An 18847-nucleotide genomic window follows, 5' to 3' on the forward strand; every position below is an offset into this window, starting at 1 on the left:
TAATGTAATCTGTAGCCTTTAAAAAAATTACCTTAGTTAATATAACACAACACTTTTTATTGTTTTAATTATGAAACACTGTAATTTGAAGGTTTTGTAGGGGGAGGTTGGTAAGAAAACCAGCTTGCCTTTCTCCCTCCCTCCCTCCAGTCTTTCCTTTCATCTATCCATCTTTCTAAAGCTCATTGCTCTTTGAAAAGCCTAACATCTCTGTACTTTTATAGATATAAATATAGTTGTCTTATCCCTAGAGCAAGTATAACCAAACTGAGTTAAACTCGTATAATATGGGTCCTCATTGCATTCTTAACAAGATTTGTCACTTTTTGAAAAGCTTTGCAATTTACAAAAGTTATGCAAAAGCTGCTGTGAAAGTGTAATTTCTCATGTGGGATGTGGTTAATTATAGGCTTCATGTCCTAGTGCATGACAAATGATAAAGCTTTACATTAAGCTTTTTATTATTAGGATATTTTGTCTTATCTAAAAAACTTTAATTACTTCTGTTCCATGAGATCTATTGTGCACCAAAGCTAATCAGCAGTTCTCCTTTGAGCTTTTCAAAGTTTTACTGCTGTCAGTGCTGTGTGTCTGAAACTGGAAGATTTTGTTCTTTGGGAGTAGATATTAATTTAATTGTCTTTCAAATACTGTATTTTTAAAGAAAAAATCTTAAAATATATAAATACATGTTAAAAGCTAAAGCATATAATAATGTTGGTATTTTTCTGGGCTTGTATAGTACCAATTGTTAGTTTTGGGGACAGGGAGAATTAGGGGTGCTGTACTGAGTGCTTTACAACTGTAGACTTGGGGAAGATTCTGGGATAATTTGATATTATTTAGTAAGTCCCAAATTAATACTTGAACTATTATTGTAATAGTGTATTTCTTACCTGACTCCCTGAAAATATTATTGTTCTGTTTCTAATTTTTTGAGTTGTATTGTTGATCTGTGTCAGTATAATTAAGTCCTTATATCTCAAATGACTTCTGGAGACTGTAAAATGAAGATAAATAGTTCCTGATCTCCAAATTCATTGGTTCTTTTGTTGTTGTTTCTCATTTACTCATCTGTTTAAACTTAATGGTATGCAAGCCATCTTAGCCCTCAATACAGTAATTCTATTTCCTCTTGCTACCATGGACCCTATCTTTTAAGTGATTTGCCTATCAGAATACCTTTGTTCATAATAAGAGCTAAAACTTAAATAACACTATGTACCACCCACTATTTTAGTTGTTTAGATATTATTGGCTTATTTTATTCTTATAATAATCCTGTGAGATGTTACTGGTATTATCCCCATTTTAAAAGTGATGAAACTGAGGCATCAAAGTATATAAAAATAAAACTAAATTCGTATATTAAATTCTTACTCTTAGATACTATACTAAGTGTTTTATGTATGTCTTAATCTTCAAACTCTTGACAACCTTGTGAGGTGAGTATTACTATCTTTTTTACGTATCTAGGTACAGGTTCAATAGATTAGCTAACTTGAAGGTCACAATCACTGCTGGAGAAATAATAAGTGCCTACCTGTACTGGAAATGAGGCTGTACATTGGAGACTATCTTCTTTGGGAATGTCAACATATAATGGAAAACTATGGTAAAAATTTCCTTCGGAAATCCTTAGATTGTTTATGATGACAGTTTACAGACGCATGTCTCCCTATTAATCCATTTGGCTGTTCTTTGCCCTGTAGCATTGAATAGAATTCAGGAATCAGTAACTACAGGCCTGTGAGCTAGCTGCCTGTTTTTGTAAATAAGGTTTTATTAGAACCCAGCCATGTAAATTCATTTATGAATGTTTTGTGATCGCTTTGGAGAGCTATAAAGGGACAGTTGAGTAATTGAAACATAGACCAACTGTCCCACAAAGCCTAAAACATTTACTTTCCGGGCCTTCAAGGAAAAGTTTGCTAACCTATGGGATAAATAACTGTTTTTTTAGGTGAACTACCAGTACAGAATTGGCTTGCGTTTGGGACCTTGTACAAAAATACATAAGGATGGTGTGAGACATTCTTGTTCTAGGAGGCACGTAGGAACTGAGCGCAACCAAAGATACAGCATGTTTTCCAAACTAGATTTCTTCCTTGGGTGACTCCCATGGAATTTAGAAATTCATTTTGTAGTGTACTTGGATTGCCTTTTAAAAGTATAAAAAGTGATCTTATGTTAATAATTAGGAAGATTCCAGTAAATTCTTCTACCCTAATGCTTTATTTTTATATCTTTAAAAAACACTATGTACCAAACATACCAACTGTGGCTTCTTATAATTTTTAAAAAATGTATACTTCTTAGAGATAATTTCTGAAAGGGTTTCTTATTGTAAACAGAAATGAGACTCTCAACTGCATTTGAATTATTTATATAAAATACATTAAATATCAATTAAGATTTCACAGATATCTGTTATTTTGGAAAATTCACAGCAACATACAATTTTACCAGATGTTAGTATTGTACTCAACTCCAGAAGATTGTATACTTAACATACTTAACTTTCACAAACTCGATATTTGTAAAACCATCGTAGTATTCTACATAGGAATACGTTGTTTTATCGCATGTTGCTTTATTTGCACTATACAGATACTACCTTTTTTTTTGTTTCTTTTCTTTTACAAATTGAATGTTTGGGGCAACCCTGTGCAAAGCAAGTCTATGGGGGCCATATTTTTCAACAACACATGTTTACTTCAGGTCTCCATATCACGTTTTGGTAATTCTTACAGTATCTCAAACTTTTTTATAATTAGTATATCTTTATGGTGATTTGTCATCAGTGATCTTTGATGTTACTGTTGTAATTGTTTCAGAGCACTGTGAACTGCACCAGTGTAAGGTAGCAAATGTTATAACAAAATTATAACATAAATAACTGGTTTTCATTAATTTATAAAAGTTTGCGTTCTGACTACACTGATCAACTGTTCCCTTTCTTCTTTTCCTCTGCACTCCCTATTCTGTGAGATGCAACATTAACACCTACAGTAACCTCCAAGTGTTCTAGTAAAAGAAAGAGTCTCACCTTGCTCATTTTAAATAAAAAAGCTGTAATAGAAATGATTAAGCTAGTGAGGAAGGCGTGTGGAAAGCCAAAATAGGCTGAAAGCTAGGCCTATTTGCACCAAATAGCCAAGTTGTGAATGCAGAGGAAAAATTCTTGAAGGAAATTAAAAAGTGCTACTCTACTGTAAACACATGAATAATAAAAAAACAAAACAGCCTTTTTGCTGATTGGAGAAAGTTGGAGTGTTTTGGATAGAAGTTCAAACCAGCCACAACATTTCCTTAAGCCAAAGTCTAATCCTTAACAAAGCTTTAACTCTCTTCAATTCTGTGAAGGCTGAGAGCAATGAGAAAGCCTCAGATGAAAAGTTTGAAGCTAGCATAGGTTGAGTCATGAGTTTTTTTGTGTTTTTGTTTCGTCTGTTTTTTTTTGACAGGTTCTCACTGTGTCACCCAGGCTGGAATGCATTAGGGCAGTCAACTCACTGCAGCCTCTGTCTCCTGGGCTCAAGCAATCGTCCTGCCTCAGCCTCCTGAGTAGCTAGAACTACACATGCACACCACCATGTCCAGCTAATTTTTTTTTTTTTTTTCATAAAGATAGGGCTTGCTATATTGCCCAGGCTGTTCTTGAACTCCCAGGCTTAAGTAATCCTCCTGCCTTACCCTCTCAAAGTGCTGGAGTTACAGATAGGAGCCACTGTTCACAGCCTGGTTTATGAAGTTTAAGAAAAGCCATCTGCAGAACATAAAAATCAAGATGAAAGAGCAAGTTATCCAGAAGATGTAACTAAGATAATTGATGAAGGTGACTACACTAAACAACACATTTTTAATGGAGACTAAACAGCCTTCTGTTGGAAGAAGATGCAGTCCATACTGGAGAAGTGAAGTCAATGCCTGGCTTCAAAGCTTCAAGACAGGAAGCTTTCTTGTTAGGAAAATGCAGCTGGTGACTTTTGAAAATCCTAAGGCCCATAAGAATTAAGCTACATCTATTCTGCCTGTGCTGTCTAAATGGGACAACAAAGCCTGGGTGAAAGCACATCTGTTTACGGCATGGTTTGCTGAATACATTAAGCCCATTGTTGAGACCTGCTGCTCAGAAAGAAGGATTTTTTTTTTTTTTCCAAAATATTACTGCTCATTGACAATGCTCCTAGTAACCCAAGAGCTCTGATGGAGATATACAAACGTGTCGCTTCATGCCTGTCAATACAACCTCTATTCTGCAGCCCATGGATAAAGGAGTAGTTTTACTTCCAAGTGTTTTTGTTTAGTTTTTGATTTTGAGACAGGGTCTCACTCCATTGCCCAGGCTGGAGTGCAGTAGTGTGATCATTGTTCACTGCAGCCCTGACTTTCCAGGCTCAGATGATCCTTCCACCATAGCCTCCTGAGTTGGGACTACAGGCACGCAACCACCACGCCAAGCTGATTTTTGTATTTTTTTTGTAGAGATGGAATTTTGCCATGTTGCCAGGCTGGTCTTGAACTCCTCGGCTCAAGTGATCAGCCCACCTGGGCCTCCCAAAGTGCTGGCATTACAGGCAAGAGCCATTGTGCCCAGCCAGAAAACTTGTCTTTATAAACAACATCCAATTATTCCTCTTAATAAATGGAATGTTTAGATTTTCTGTCCAACTTGCATCCCAGGCCCACTGTGAGTGTTTTCATAATGCCCCAATTCTTTTCATATCCACCATATAGAGCCTCACTTAATGTCTTTGATAGATTCTTAGAAACCACAACTTTAAGCAAAATGACATGTAATGAAACCAGTTTCACCCTGGGCTAGTTAATATAAACAAGAGTTAAGTTCCTATGGCATATTTCTGGTCACAAATATATCACATTTCTAAATAAAGACCTGTAACATGTCTAATACCAAAGTTTGACATAAAGGTAAGTTATATACATACATTTAAGACAGATTAATAAAAACAAGTGAGATAATTATTTACCCAATTTTTAGTGAATCGGTGAGTGATAGTCATAGTCATGGGGGGGTGGGTCAAATCAAGGAATAAATGTTTGTAAAGCAAAAATTGTAATGAGCACCTCCTACCATCATGAAGTTGAAAAACAATAACAAATATGATGGACTTGCTGAACACTTTCTTACTACATCATTTATTTATTGTGCATTTGCATGATGTATACTTGACACATTTTTTTTTAACAATATTTTTGTATACATTTATTCATTCATTTTTCAACCTGCTTACTCCAGGTTAGAGTTGCTGGTGGCTGGAGCCTATCCCAGCTGCTCAGGTTACAAGGTGGGAACCAATCTTGGACAGGACACCATTCTATTACAGGGTACACTTACATACACACCACACTCACTCATTCTGGGCCATTTAGACATATGAAATAACCTGAAGTGCATATCTTGGGGATATGAGATGAAACTTGAGTACCCAGAGAAAACCCAAGTAGATAGGGGAAAATTCGCAAAGTCTACACAGACAGTGGCTCAGCTAGAAATAATTTTTTTGTTTCATCAGTGTCATAACAAAACAACATTATTCTGGGACCTGTTGTGTGGTCTGTCAACCCTTTGTATTATCTGTTGCCTCAACTGTCAGTTTAAAAGGCTTTTTTTTTTTAACTTTTTATTAATGGTTATTGACTGAAACTGTATTGTATTACTGCCCAGGTAACTTTTCCTTTGAATAGAATGATCCCCTTAACTTGGGGATCCACAGAGACATTATATTTCAGTGTGGTTAGTTTTTTTTTTTTCTGTGATTCTGTGTGTTTTATGCATTGAAAAGAATTATCAGAAAGGAGTCCTCAGGCTTTACCTAAGTACCAGAGGAGCTCATGTCACTAAAGAGGTTAAGAACCCCTGATGTGAGAATTTCCATTTCAGTGGAATATGACAAGTGGTAAGAGAAGTTACCGATGTCACGTAACTTGAAACACTCAATCCCAGTATAAATTACTCACTCTGTTAACAAGTCAGATGAGTCCAGACAACTTCAAGAAATTAAAGAAGACTAACCTTGGCTCTAGCTTCTTGACTTTCCCATTTCTCAACTTTGCAAGGATAAAATTGGCCACTGTTCTTCTGATACATATGGAATCCTGTATGATGTGCCCAGAGACAGCATATATAGTGGAAAAGAGCATAGATTTTGGAATCACAAGTGCCTAATCTTTCCAAGTTGCTGATTCTTCATCTATGATATGGAACTAATAATATGCACTTCAGTGGGGTGTGGGAGGAATTAAAGGACCTGAAGCGTGTACAGTGTATATAGTACACAATGTCTGGCTCAGTATGGGTACTTGCATAGATGTTAATTTCTTTACTTATACTAAAAACCCCAAATGAACCTGAATTGAATTTAAAGTTTGGTGATGAAGTGATAGTGGTGGTGGTGATGTAGGAATTAATAATTGTCATTACATTTCTTTCTAGAATTAGTTTGGATGATTTTTGTTCAGTGAGAAAATTTCCTGAAAGAGGTAGACTTCTTTGGGAGAAAGAAAAGTAACTTACAGAATGTAGTTGCAGAAATAATGTGAAAGAGAGCACAGACTGAGGAGTAGGAAAATTAGAGTCCCAACTTTGTGGAGAGGAGTGAATAAAGGGAAGTGAACATATCACTGAATTCATGCTTTTCCTTAAGTTATCTGTTTCCAGAGCAGTGGAATTTTTCATCAGAGATAAATATGAAAAGAAGAAATACTACGATAAAAATGCCATAGCTATTACAAATGTAAGTAAAACCTTCATCTCTCATCAATTGTTTGTTGACTAGATCTCAAACTTTTAGCATGCAATACAGCTTAATTTATTTATTGTGAAAATATACTAGTTGTATATATTTACATTTGAATATTAGAACTTTTTTGGTTATATAATGTTGAGCTCTTGTGGAACAGAACTCTTGATTTAGAAAGGAGCATATTCTAAATCTAATAACCACTCACATGGCATTTAATTGAGTTGATTTTTGAAATTTGCAAAAAGCTAGAACCACTAATTGAAAATGGTGGGAGAGAAAATTTTTTCCCTAGATTCTAGAAATGTATGAAAAAGAAAAAAGGCAAATACATCTTCTTCTAAGGGCTTTCTTTGGTTGGTCTGTTGAGAAATGAAACCAGTAGCCCAGGAATATATTAAAACATGGCATTTACATTTGTTATTAGCAAGCATTTTGATACTTATAATAGTTGAGTCTTTACAGTAGTAATCAGATACCATCAGGTACCCATAACAACGTTTCAGTCAATGACAGAGTACATATACAATGTTGGTTCTATAAGTTTATAATCCCTTATTTTTACTGTACTCTATCTATGTTTAGATATACCTACATACACCGATACTTACCATTGTGTTAGAATCGCCTACAGTATTCACTATAGTAACATGCTGTATAGGTTTGTAACCTAGGAGTAATAGATATTACCATATTACCTAAGTGTGCAGTAGGTTGTACCGTCTAGGTTTGTATGAGCACACTCTTATGATGTTTGCACGATGATGCTATCATGTAATGATAGGTTTCTCAGAATGTGTCCCAATTGTTAAATGACACAGGACTGTTATGTTTTATCAGCTGTTTCTTTTTAGTTTTTAAAAATTTTTCTCATCCAAGTTAATTATAGTCTAAGGCTAATTGCCTTTATTGTTGAAATCATGTTTTTGGACTTTGATTCCTAGATTGATAAGCTATAAACCAGTTAATCTTTTGGCGAAGTCATCCATCAAGCAATTTAGAGACAATGGAAATAGATTCGTCTCATTTTTCCTACAAACTGGTTTACTATTTGGCCCATATGGAGAAGCAATATATTAAAAATTCAGTCAAATCCTAAGAAAGTTAGGATATTTTAATATGCTATCTTTGGCCATAAAAAAATCTTGTTTAACAAGTTTTTAAGTATCAGCTCAATATGGTAGCTCATACCTATAATCCCAGCACTTTGGGAGGCCAAGGTGATAAGATCGTTTGAACCCAGGAGTTCAAGACCAGGCTGCTGGGCAACATAGTGAGACCCTATCTCTTTTTATTAAAAACAATTTTTTTTTGACTGGGCATGGTGGCTCATGCCTGTAATCCCAGCACTTTGGGAGGCCGAGGCAGGTGGATTTGAGATCAGCCTATCCAACATGGTGAAACCCTGTCTCTACTAAAAATACAAAAATTAGCTGGGCCCGTTGGTGCATGCCTGTAATCCCAGCTCCTTGGGAGGCTGAGGCAGAAGAATTGTTTGCATCCAGGAGGCAGAGGTTTCAGTGAGCCAGGATTGTGCTACTGCACTCCAGTCTGGGTAACACAGTGAGACTCTGTGTCAAAAAAAAAAAAAATTAAGTTTTTAAATATCATTAGTGTGTATTTTAGAGCAAAGATATCCTTGTGTGTTGCATTGGAGCTGCATTTACAGTGGATATAAGAAAGGAAATCTGTTGAAGGATTGATTAAAAATTAACAATATTGAGAATATTTATAATGTCTATAAAATTAAGGTCACTGTAAGCACTGAGGGGGGGAAAGGACTAACTTAAAAGTATAATGCATTTTCATGTGAAATATTAAGAAATCATTTTAGTTTATTTTAGAGAACATACTGTTTTATATTAAACACTTTTAAAATATAAATTTTAAAATTATATTTGTAATATGTTTCTTTTCTTAGCAGTAATTAGGAAATTATTTTTACATGGTAATGTATAAGATAGTTTTATTTTGGGATGGTAGCTGTTACTGAGTTGGGTTTTTTTTCCCCCCTTCAAGGTGTAATAATGGTATGCTTAGTTGTAAGAATTCCTTCATTTATAAGATATATGGTAGAATAAAACACTTGGAGATTAAATGTCATGATACCTAACACTTTCAAGTGGTTTGGTGAAACCTAGCAGCTTTGTGTGTTTGTGTCTGTAGAGAGAGAACAAATATGGCATAATGTTACTATTTGACTAATATTGGTGATGTTTATAGAGGTATTCACTCAACAGTTTCTTCCATTTTTTTTGTAGGCTTGAGAGTAAAAATTTTAAGGTAAAAGTTTGTTTACCTCAGTGTATACTCCTGAGTTTATAGTACTATTGAAATGAAAATGCAGAAAGATTTACAAAAGTCACAATAAACCCAAGGGAAAATGTATTCCACCTATTCTAATATAAACAAAATAATAATAAATACGTTTATATTGTAGCAGATTTAAAGTATTTTTTCCTCTTTCATGGTGATCAGTGAGCAAGTAACTAATCTTATGTATTACTGAGAATTGCATATTTCTGTTCAGTGTTTCGTCTTCAGTAATAGATTGAGCACTCATCCAAATAAATTTGGATCACTTATTATGCTCGCAATCTCCTAGGATACCAAAACAAAGAGGACCTGATTGTTAGAGACATTTATCATAGTGGAGATAGGAACAGATTTTAAAAAATAAAAGTACCTTATACCTAAGGTATTCCAGGAGTACTAGAGTACTTAAGGGGTATCCACAGAGAGACATTTATCATTTCTTCGTCTTCTTCTTCTTCTTTTTTTTTTTTGAGACAGAGTCTCACTCTGTTGCCAGGCTGGAGTGCAGTGGCATGATTTTCGCTCACTGCAACCTCCGCCTTGCGAGTTCAAGCACTTCTTCTGCCTCAGCCTCCCGAGTAGCTAGGACTATAGGCGTGCTACCACGCCCAGCTAATTTTTGTATTTTTAGTTGAGACGGGGTTTTGCCATGTTGGCCAGGATGGTCTTGATCTCTTGACCTCGTGATCCGCCCACCTCGATCCTTCAAAGTGCTGGGATTACAGGCGTGAGTCACGGCGCCCTGCCGACATTTATCATTTCTTTGTATTGGGAACATTCAGTATCTTCTGACTTTTTGAAAATATATGCTAAATTATCGTTAGCCGTACTCACCCTACAATACTACAGAACACTAGATCGTACTCCTCCTATCTAGCTGTAATGTCACATCTGTTAAAAATTTCTCCCCATCCTTTCCTCTCCCTTACCCTTTAACGTCCACAGTTCTTCCCTCTGCTTCCATGAGTTCTGTTTTTCTTTTTTTTCTTTTTTTTTTTTTTATTAATAACAACTTTATTTAGGGTTTTCATTGTTGTTCAGAAAATGCAATCCTTACAACAATGTAAGGCGTTTGGTGATGCTCAGATCTACAGAAAATAATAATTGTTCCGTTTTTCTTAGCTCACACAGAAGAATGAGAACACGTGGCATTTATCCTTCCATACCTGACTTATTTCACTTAGCATAATGGCCCCCAGGGTTATCCATCTTGCTGTGAATGATAGGATTTCATTCTTTTTATGGCTGAATAGTATTCCATTGTGTATATATATCACACTTTAAAAATCTGTTCATCTATTGATGGAAATTTAGGTTAATTCTGTGTCTTGGCTATTGTGAGTAGAGCTGCAGTAAACATGGGGGTTCAGGTATCTTTGATATGCTAATTTACTTTCATATAGATAAATGCCCTATACTGGGATTGCTGGCTTATATGGTAATTTTGTTTTTAATTTTTTGAGAAACCTCCATATTGTCCATAGTGGTTGTACTAATTTACATTCCCACCAACAATGTCTAAGAGTTTTGTTTTCTCTGCATCCTCTCCAGTATCTATCTTTTTGATAATAAACCATTCTAACTGTGGTAAGATATCTTATTTTGGTTTTGATTTGCATTTCTCTGATGATTATTGATTTGACCTTTTTTTATATACTTGGCCATTTTTGTGTCTTTTGAGAAATGTCTATTCAGATCTTTTGCCTATTAGCCTTTTTTTTTTTGCTGTTGTTCGAGTTCCTTGTATATTATGGATGTTAGTTTCTTGTCAGATGAGCAGTTTGCTAATATTTTCTCTTATTTTACAGATTGTCTCTTCACTCTGTTAATTGTCTCCTTTGCCATGCAGAAGCTTTTTAGTTTGATGTAGTCCCATTTTTCTATTTTTGGTTTTGTTGCCTGTGCTTTTGAAGTTTTATTCATAAGATCTTTGCCTAGACCAGTGTTTCCTGTGTTTTCTTCTACCAGTTTTATAGTTTTGGGTCTCCTATTTAAGTCTTTATTATTAATTTTCTTTTTTTTTTGAGATGGAGTCTCGCTGTGTCGCCCAGGCTAGATAGAGTGCAGTGGTGCAATCTCAGCTCCCTGCAACCTCCGCCTCTGGATTCAAGTGATTCTCCTGCCTCAGTCTTCCAAATAGCTGGCATTACAGGTGCGTGCCACCAGGCCTGGCTAATTTTGTGTTTTTGTTAGAGATGGGGTTTTGCCATGTTGGCCAGGCTGGTCTCGAACTCCTGGCCTCGAGTGATCCCCCTGCCTTGGGCTCCCAAAGTGCTGGGATTACAGGCATGAGCCATCACACCCAACTAAGTCTTTAATCTATTTTTGATAATTTTTAATTTTTGTGGGTGTATAGTAAGTGTATATATTTATGGGAGACATGAGATTTTTTTTTTTTTTTTTTTTTTTTGAGACGGAGTCTCGCTCTGTCACCCAAGCTGGAGTGCACTGGCCAGATCTCAGCTCACTGCAAGCTCCGCCTCCTGGGTTCACACCATTCTCCTGCCTCAGCCTCCCGAGTAGCTGGGACTACAGGCGCCCGCCACCTCGCCCGGCTAGTTTTTTGTATTTTTTTAGTAGAGACGGGGTTTCACCGTGTTAGCCAGGATGGTCTCGATCTCCTGACCTTGTGATCCGCCCGCCTCGGCCTCCCAAAGACATGAGATGTTTTAATACAGGCATGGAATGTGTAAAAATCACATAATGTAAAATGGGATATCTTCCCCCTCAAATTTGACTATTATGTTATTATGTTGAATAAGAGTGGCGAAAGTGGATATCTTTGTCTTATTTCTGTTCTTAGAAGAGAAGTTTTCAGCTTTTCCCCATTCAGTATTATGTTAGCTGTGGGTTTGTCATATATGACGTTTATTGTGTTGAGGTATGTTCCTTTATGCCTAATTTGTTGAGAATGTTTATCGTGAAGGGATGTTGAATTTTATGAAATTCTTTTTCTGGATCTATTGAAAAGATGATAAGGTTTTTGTCCTTCATTCTGTTGATGTAATATATCACATTATTGATTTGTATATGTTAAACCATTTATACATTCTTGGGATAAATCCCAGCTGATCATGAGCAGATTGTGTGGGCACGTGCAGTGGATGTCATAGGACCCAGATGAGTTAATCCTCAAGCCCCTGGTTGGGTCATGTGGGTGGTGGTGGCTGTGGCTATGTGGGAGGGTTCTTGGGTCCCCAGGTGGAGGGTGCCAACCACAGTGACAGTCTGAGTACGTCGGTTGTTAGGGTCCTGGGCAGTCCATGCTGGTGTTGGTGGCAGCAGCTCTGAGTCGGCCTATTCTCAGGCATCTAGGAGGCCTTTCCAGATGTATATGGTGGCCATGGAGTACCTCTAACCAGGCCCTTTCTTGGGTCCCTGAACTGGGTGTGTGGGCACTGACAGTGATAGGGGTAAGCTATTCCTCAGTCCTGTCCACTGCACAGGCAATGTGTGTGGATGGTGGCCAGCCGGGCCAGTCAGTTCTCATGCTGTCCCTGGGCAGCATGTGCAGGTACTTGCATTGGCATTCCAGGCAGTGTACATGGATACACAATGGCTCTGCTCCTAGAAGGGGCAGGGACACTCTATGGTGGTAGTCCCAGGCAGGTGGCTCTCAGGTCTGGAGAGCACATGCTTCAGCTCCTTACATCCTGGAGCAGACTCCCTGATGTGCTAGACTGCCTCTTTTCCAGGATGTAGGCTTCTGCAGGACTCAGGTGCCAGGGACTTGACTACACTGCTGAGTCTAGCTGGTGTTCTGATGCTGAGGCCTTCCAGGAAGATGTCAAGTGCGTTGGGAGATCCCAGGGATGTCAAGATGCTGGGTGTATGGGCTTCAGGGCTGGATGTAGTCTAGTGTTGGCGGTACTGTCAAAATGGCACTGTGCAGCAGCAGCTTGGTCCCAGTGGGTGGGTGAGATCTAGCATGAATTCTTTCTGGAATAGTGTAGTTGTGTGGACTCCAGGCAGCTCCTTATACTATGTTCAGGGCCTGTGAGGGCTGAAGGAGTCTCCTGTAGCTAAGATTGTAGGGGCTCTGGTGGGAATGTGGACTGTTAGGGATTTTTGCTTACCTTGCCACCATGATGGGGAGTCCTTCCTGGCTTCTAGCCAATCTTGGCTAACTGCATTGCTTCCCTGTTGTTGCTGCCATTTCGAGTTTCTCTGCCTCTGAGATTCCTTGTCTCTTCTCTACTGAATCCTACTGTTCTCCCCTAGTGCTCTATTCAATGTGTTGAATAGAGCATGTTGAATAGAACTGCGTATGTGAGGGATCCAGGTTGTGTGCTCCATGTGAGAATGTATTGCCTGATTATCCGAGGTAGAGCTGAAGCAGTGATGGTAGTGCTGGGGAATGGCTACAAACACAGATCAACATTGGGAGAGAGGTTTGACTGCACAGAGACCATGATAAGTCAGTTGCATACAGACTCATATCAAAACCCTATCATTGAGCAGTAAGTGACAATTAAGCTGCATCTGGTGGCAGGCTTTATAGTGGCAAGTGAGTTGATGTACTTCAATTGTACAACTGCATCTGGTGGCAGGCTTTAAGTCAGAATCTGACATTTGCTTTAGTCCACACATGGCCCGCTCATTATTTGATTTACCACAGTCCTGTCCACAATCACAGGGCTGGTGTTGTATGAGTGGGAATTTTAGTGGCTGTCAGAATTCTGCCTACTGTGGTCATATAGAATGAGTCTACCTCCCTTGTCCTCCCTGATTTCATTGAGTGACAGGGGAATTTGAAACACTTTGCAGAAATTTGTCCTGTTGGCCAGGCATGGTGGCTCACGTCTGTCATCCCAGCACTTTAGGAGGCTGAAGTGGGAGGATCGCTTGAGTCCAGGAGTTTGAGACCAGTTTGGGTTACATGGCAAGACCCTGTCTCTACAAAAAATAATAATAAATTAGCTGGGCGTGGTGGAGTGTGCCTGTAGTTTCAATTACTCGGGAGACTGAGGTGAGAGAATTGCTTGAGCCCAGGAGATTGAGGCTTCAGTGAGCTGTGATAACACCGCTGTACTACAACCTGGGGAACAGAGTTAAGACCCTGTTTCAAAAAAGAGAAAGAGAAATCTGTCCTGTCTTCCTCCCCTTGCTCACTTACCAGTAGTGAATCACAGTGGGAAGCTAAGTATTTTAAGTGAGTTTAGGAGATACAAGAGGACTTAGGTAGATGAGGCTGAACTGCCACATAATTTGCTCTTTTCCTCCAGCAGTTTTTCTCTCTCCCTCTGCCCCATCCTGTCTCTGTGTCTCTTCAGCTAGTGAGTTGAGATTAATGTAAAAGAACAGGGTTTGTGCTTGATTTTCTTTGTTACTTCTTTTTATTACAATTTGCTTCCTCTTCTGTGGAACAGGGATGTCATAGTGTCTGAATTTCATAGTATTGCTGGAAGAATTAAGATAAAGTATACTCTATTCTTAGTAGGGTGCCTAGCACATAACTGCTTGTAATATAAGCTATTGTGATGGCAGCAAATGACTGTAATCAGGTAGATAATTAAGAAAAATGAATACTCAAACTTAATTTTAAGAGTGTATATCATTGGAAAAATCTTGGCTTGAGTTCTGTTTCATTAATCTCTCCACATTTTAATCAGCCCCTTAATTATGGGACACCCCAATAGAGCAAGTGAAGGACTTAAATTTTTTTTAAGTTTTCCAGAGTTCTAACTGACTTGGCCAAAGATTTTAAAGTTAAAATATTAAATATTAAGATTTAGGCTTCTTCTATACACTTGGTAGCTATGGTTACTTGGTTAAGTTTTCAGTGTCTTTTAATCCTCCTACTGATGAGTTTCACTGATGTGTTTTTTATGGGTTATGTACTAATTTAGTAAATGTGTATGTTTTCAGCTTTTTCAATCCAAGTCATGCCATGGAATGCAAAAGACATTGGAAATCATGTATTTAAAATGATTCCAAGACTTCTGAAAAACTTGAGCTTTGTGGTATACTAAAAGCTCATGAGATAGCCATTCAAGAATTGCTGTGATAAAATTTCTGCTTAGAAAACATATCCGGGAATTTCCAAAATGAGATTGAAGGAATCCGTTGCCAACAATTAATCTATAAGATGTTTTTCAGTGACTGCATCTTTTTCAGTGTTTTGGACCACAGATTTAATTTTCATAGCATTATTCTGTTTAAAAGGGTGGTAGTAGCAAATATTTCAAAAAATTCATCAAGAAAATTTTAAACATTATGCTTTATGGCCTTCAATTACTTTATAGCTTTTCAAAGGGTGTTTGTTCACCTTATTCTTGTAGATGGGATTCGGGAACTTGTTTTGCATGGTCAGTTTTTCTTTTGCATGAGGACAATTGTTGTTCTGGGAGTTTTTTCACATATAGGTTACTTTGATGGTGGCCTAGGGAAGAACGTCTGAGCTTAAGAATAATCGAAGGAAGGACTGTTAAACTCATTTTATTTCTGAAGAAAACTCATTTTATTTCTGAGGAATGTCTTTACTGGATTTCTACCGCATGTTATCTCATGGATAGAAGGGGTGGGTGGGAGTTGGGAAAGACATTTGAATATGACTACTGAATTCACTGACACCACCAATTTCCAGCAAAGTTTTCTAAGGTCAGAACCTTATGCTCTATCTTATGCTCTATATGTACTAGGAGCCAGTGAAATGGAATTAATATCTAGTTACAAAATAAATTCCTAATTTGAAAGTAAATATGGATAACTTCTGTGGGATTTCAGAAAAGTATGTTAGCAAGCCAATCAACTTTCAGAGAGCAGTTGCTGAGATTGAGCCTCCTTTTGGTTCTCATTCTGAGATGCTTTCTTCCTCCTCTTTTTCTGTAACAGTTGAAAATATTTATTGAGACCTGTTGAATGTCAGGTACTAAAGATGGTGAACAGAATAAAATTAATATCTGCCTCAGATAACTTTAGTTGAACAAAGAATACTGATAAGTAACTAGATCTTTATAAGACAACATGTGATAAAACTTACATAATAGGGAAATATTGTAAGAGGAAATATTACTCCAGGCTCTATAGAGAGATCAAGGAATACTTTGAATAGTTCCCAGAGGAGGCAGTGTTAACTCAAAATTAAAGGATGGGTAGGAACTAATAGAAGCATGGGTTTCTGAAGCAGAGGGACTAGCAAGAGGAAAGGCTCCTAGAGTTCAGAGAAGCAGACTAGAGAACCAGAAGGAGTCGTATATGGCTGGGCAGAGTGTATATGAATGTAGCCAGAGGAGGGAAGAATAGGGAGATAAGGTAGATGACACTTGTGGCCTGATTAAGGAGTTTGGACTCTGTCTTTATACAATGTATATATAAACTATTCAGACCTTCTAAGCAGTGGTATGTGGTGGTCAGGTTTACTTCGAGAATGACATGGTATGCAGAATGGATTTGGAGAGGAGCAAGATATGGGGCAAGGAGACCAGTTAGGAGGACTAATCCAGAAGATGGATATTGGTGATTTCCTCCTAGAGATTTAGAAAGAAGTCTGGAGTATCTAGCTTTTCGTGTCTCTGTATTTATTTTCTCCTTTTCACTGCCCTTTTTCTTCCCTCATCTACCCCTGTTCTGTACTATCACTTGCTTCCAGTTGTCAATATGTTGATTTCTGTTTCTTCCTTGCTCACATAATGTATATTACCCTGCTAATATGACTTTAAAGAGTAACTTTATTGAAATATAATTCATATATAATAAAAGGTAAATATTTTAAGGTCCAGATCAATGAATGTTTAGAAATACATATCCTTGTGTAACCACTACCACCACAATCAAGATATAGAAACTTTTCGTCACTCTTGAAGGTTTCTTTGTGCCCCTTGCTAGTCAGCCCCCAACAATGGCCTTGGTGACTGATCTGTTTTTTTTTTTAATCACCATAGATTGTATTTTCTAGAGTTTTATGTGAGTGGTTTCATACACTGTGTACTCTTCTGTGTCTTTTTTCTTCTATTATGTTTGTGATTTGTTATCGATTCACTTGTTCATCTGTCCATTGACTTTTCAGATGTTTTTCTTCTTAAGTAAGTTTGTTTTCTTTCTCAACTGGAACGTGGTATTAAAGCATTTATTCTTTTTCTTTCTTTTTTTTTGTATTAAAATGTGATACGCATCTGTAATCCCAGCTATTCGGAGGCTGAGAGGCAGGAGGATCGCTTGAGTCCAGGAGTTTGAGTCCAGCCTGGGTAACATAGAAAGACTCTGTCTCAAAAAAAAAAAGTGATTAAAATAAAAAAGGTTTTTACTTGAGCGCAGGGTTCAAGGTTATAGTGAGCTGTGATATTCACACCATACTCCAGCCTGGGTGACAGAGCAAGACCCTGTCTGAAATTTTTTGTTGTTGTTGTTAAATTACTGATATTTATTGAATAGAATTTTATATTCCTGCTACTGAGTTTTAAGAGTGGCCACATCAGCTTATCATCTTCTCAAATGGAGGACAAGCACTTTTATAATGAATTATCTTGCTGCTTTCTAAGGATTAGTAGCTTTTGACATACTCAATGCCCGTATTGTCTTTTTATATTTTTGTTCTGCTTTTCATGAGCTTAGGCAAAGAGGTCTTTATGATACAGCTATCTTCTTAAGTGAACTTACGGCTTTTTATTCTTTTTTTTTTTTTTTTTTTTTTAAGACAGAGTCTTATTCTATCTCCCAGCCAGGAGTGCAGTGGCGTGATCTTGGCTCACTGTAACCTCTGCCTCCCAGATTCAAGTGATTCTCCTGCCTTAGCCTTCCAAGTAGCTGGGATTGCAGGCATGCACCACCACACCTGGCTAAAGTTTTGTATTTTTAGTAGAGACAGGGTTCACCATGTTGGCCAGGCTGGGCTCGAACTCCAGACCTCAAGTGATCTGCCTGCCTCAGCCTCCCAAAGTTCTTTATTCTTATTTTCTATATGAAGTAGTAATTAAAGATTTTTAGTAAGTAAATATCCAATAGGACAAACCAGTTTTAAACCAGGCTTTCAGGCTCGGCTTTGACTTTTTTTTTAATGCAAGATCTACATTTTCTTGTGTTGTTTATTTTCTCTCCTGTGTAACTTGCATTAATATTCATTAAGTGGCTAGCTTACACAGAGCCAACAGCGAGCAAGCAAGGAAAAGAAAATTCCCTAAAGTTTATAGTCTTGTGTTGTGATTCGAGAATTACTGCCATAACTAACTTAATAACAAGCAGATTGAGGGAGAACTTGTCGTCTTGAAGTGTTATTTTGACATTACATAATGACCTATCTGTAATAGCACCTTTAGTTTTAAAAATTCCTCATAGGCACTATTGATATGATAGGGCAATATAGAGATGTCAGTTTTATGGCCTCAAAGATCTATGCATTTTGTAAATGTATTTCAGTTACATTTTGGCAGTAAAGAGAGCAGGAAGATAATGCTTCCATTAAAGTGATCAACTACGCATGTAGAAATTGGGCAGTAAGATGTGTGAAAAAAGCTTTTAGATGAAACCCATTTTCGTGTATAAATTGCCTGTGCTGCATATATAACTGTCTCATAATGCTTTGGGGTAATTCAGCAAGTATAGCACTGGAAATGATGTTTGCCTGCTGATCTTAAAGAAGGAAGTGTATAAATTGCTTTATAATAAGTCTGCTGCTCAGCTGTTATATTACATTAATCCACTCTTTTTTTCCTAGCTTTTCTTCTATTTTCTTAAACAGTTGATTAAAATTTTAATTAACTTTTACTATTTCAGTTCTATTTTATTTTTCATTCTTAAAAGTTATTATAAGTAAAAACAAAAACCCA

At 37.3% G+C, this 18847-nt stretch overlaps 1 protein-coding gene across 8 annotated transcripts in view; it reads left to right on the top strand.

Annotated features, from left to right (window-relative positions):
* The window catches only part of SMAP1 (small ArfGAP 1), a 201727-nt gene that overhangs the window by 104053 nt on the left and 78827 nt on the right, over positions 1–18847 (top strand). For all 8 annotated transcript variants that reach the window (XM_033217590.1, XM_033217588.1, XM_033217594.1 and 5 more), the window contains one exon: positions 6686–6761. In XM_033217590.1, coding sequence (XP_033073481.1) covers positions 6686–6761 — 76 coding nt within the window. The remainder of the gene's footprint in view (positions 1–6685; positions 6762–18847) is intronic.

This window comes from Trachypithecus francoisi, unplaced genomic scaffold, assembly GCF_009764315.1.
Source record: "Trachypithecus francoisi isolate TF-2019V2 unplaced genomic scaffold, Tfra_2.0 Lachesis_group10, whole genome shotgun sequence".
Classification (NCBI taxonomy): Eukaryota; Metazoa; Chordata; class Mammalia; order Primates; family Cercopithecidae; genus Trachypithecus; species Trachypithecus francoisi.